We start from the raw sequence: 671 nt of genomic DNA, 5'->3' as shown, positions 1-671 counted from the left end.
GACACCGTCTGGCACACCTCCCGCATCAGCACACTGTCCTCAAAGCTGGCCTGGAGATCCAGGTCCTGCAGGATGGTCCGTACCTGCCGCAGGGCCAGCCCATTGCTGTCCCGGACCCGGGGCACCGTTAGCACTGCCATCCCCATCACCGTCCCCATCCCACAGAGTGGTGGTGGCGTCACCCTGCATGTGCCCCATCAGTGCCCCAGCACATGGAACCCCCTGGAGCGCAGCACTCACATCTCGATGGTGGAGAGGAACTTGGTCTGGAAGATGTCCTTGGTCTGGAGCTTGGGGCAGGGCTTGCCGCGGAACAGGAGCTGTTTCTCCACCAGCGCCAGCAGGATGTGGCGCACAATCTCACCCAGGTACATCCCACTGATAAGCTTCTCGAACCTGCCCGGGACACAGTCTTAGCTGCACACAGCCAGCCCCACCTGCCTCCTCCCCACCCCGCGGCCCTTGCCCACCTCTGCTTGCCCGGATTGATCGTTTTCCCATCCACCTGCCAGTCAAAGTCAGTGAAGAAATCGTCCAGGCAGCCGTTGTCCCCGAAGGCTCCCCACTCCATGTTGATGCACATGCGGCCCTGCTCACCCTCCGCGGTGCCCACGTTCTGCATCTCTTCCATGTAGCAGGCATTGGTCCCTGTCCCTGTTGGGACCCACACT

The 671-nt window shown here is 62.1% G+C and overlaps 1 protein-coding gene across 1 annotated transcript in view; it reads right to left on the bottom strand.

Annotated features, from left to right (window-relative positions):
- The window catches only part of GCK (glucokinase (hexokinase 4)), a gene marked incomplete at both ends in the record, with an annotated part of 2,504 nt that overhangs the window by 468 nt on the left and 1,365 nt on the right, over nt 1–671 (bottom strand). The window contains 3 exon segments of the mRNA XM_010142092.1: nt 1–105; nt 241–396; nt 471–654. Coding sequence (XP_010140394.1) covers nt 1–105; nt 241–396; nt 471–654 — 445 coding nt within the window.

Source organism: Buceros rhinoceros, unplaced genomic scaffold (genome assembly GCF_000710305.1).
Source record: "Buceros rhinoceros silvestris isolate BGI_N320 unplaced genomic scaffold, ASM71030v1 scaffold30298, whole genome shotgun sequence".
Classification (NCBI taxonomy): domain Eukaryota; kingdom Metazoa; phylum Chordata; class Aves; order Bucerotiformes; family Bucerotidae; genus Buceros; species Buceros rhinoceros.
Note: the sequence above shows the minus strand (reverse complement) of the source record. Positions and strands in the feature narration are given on the sequence as shown.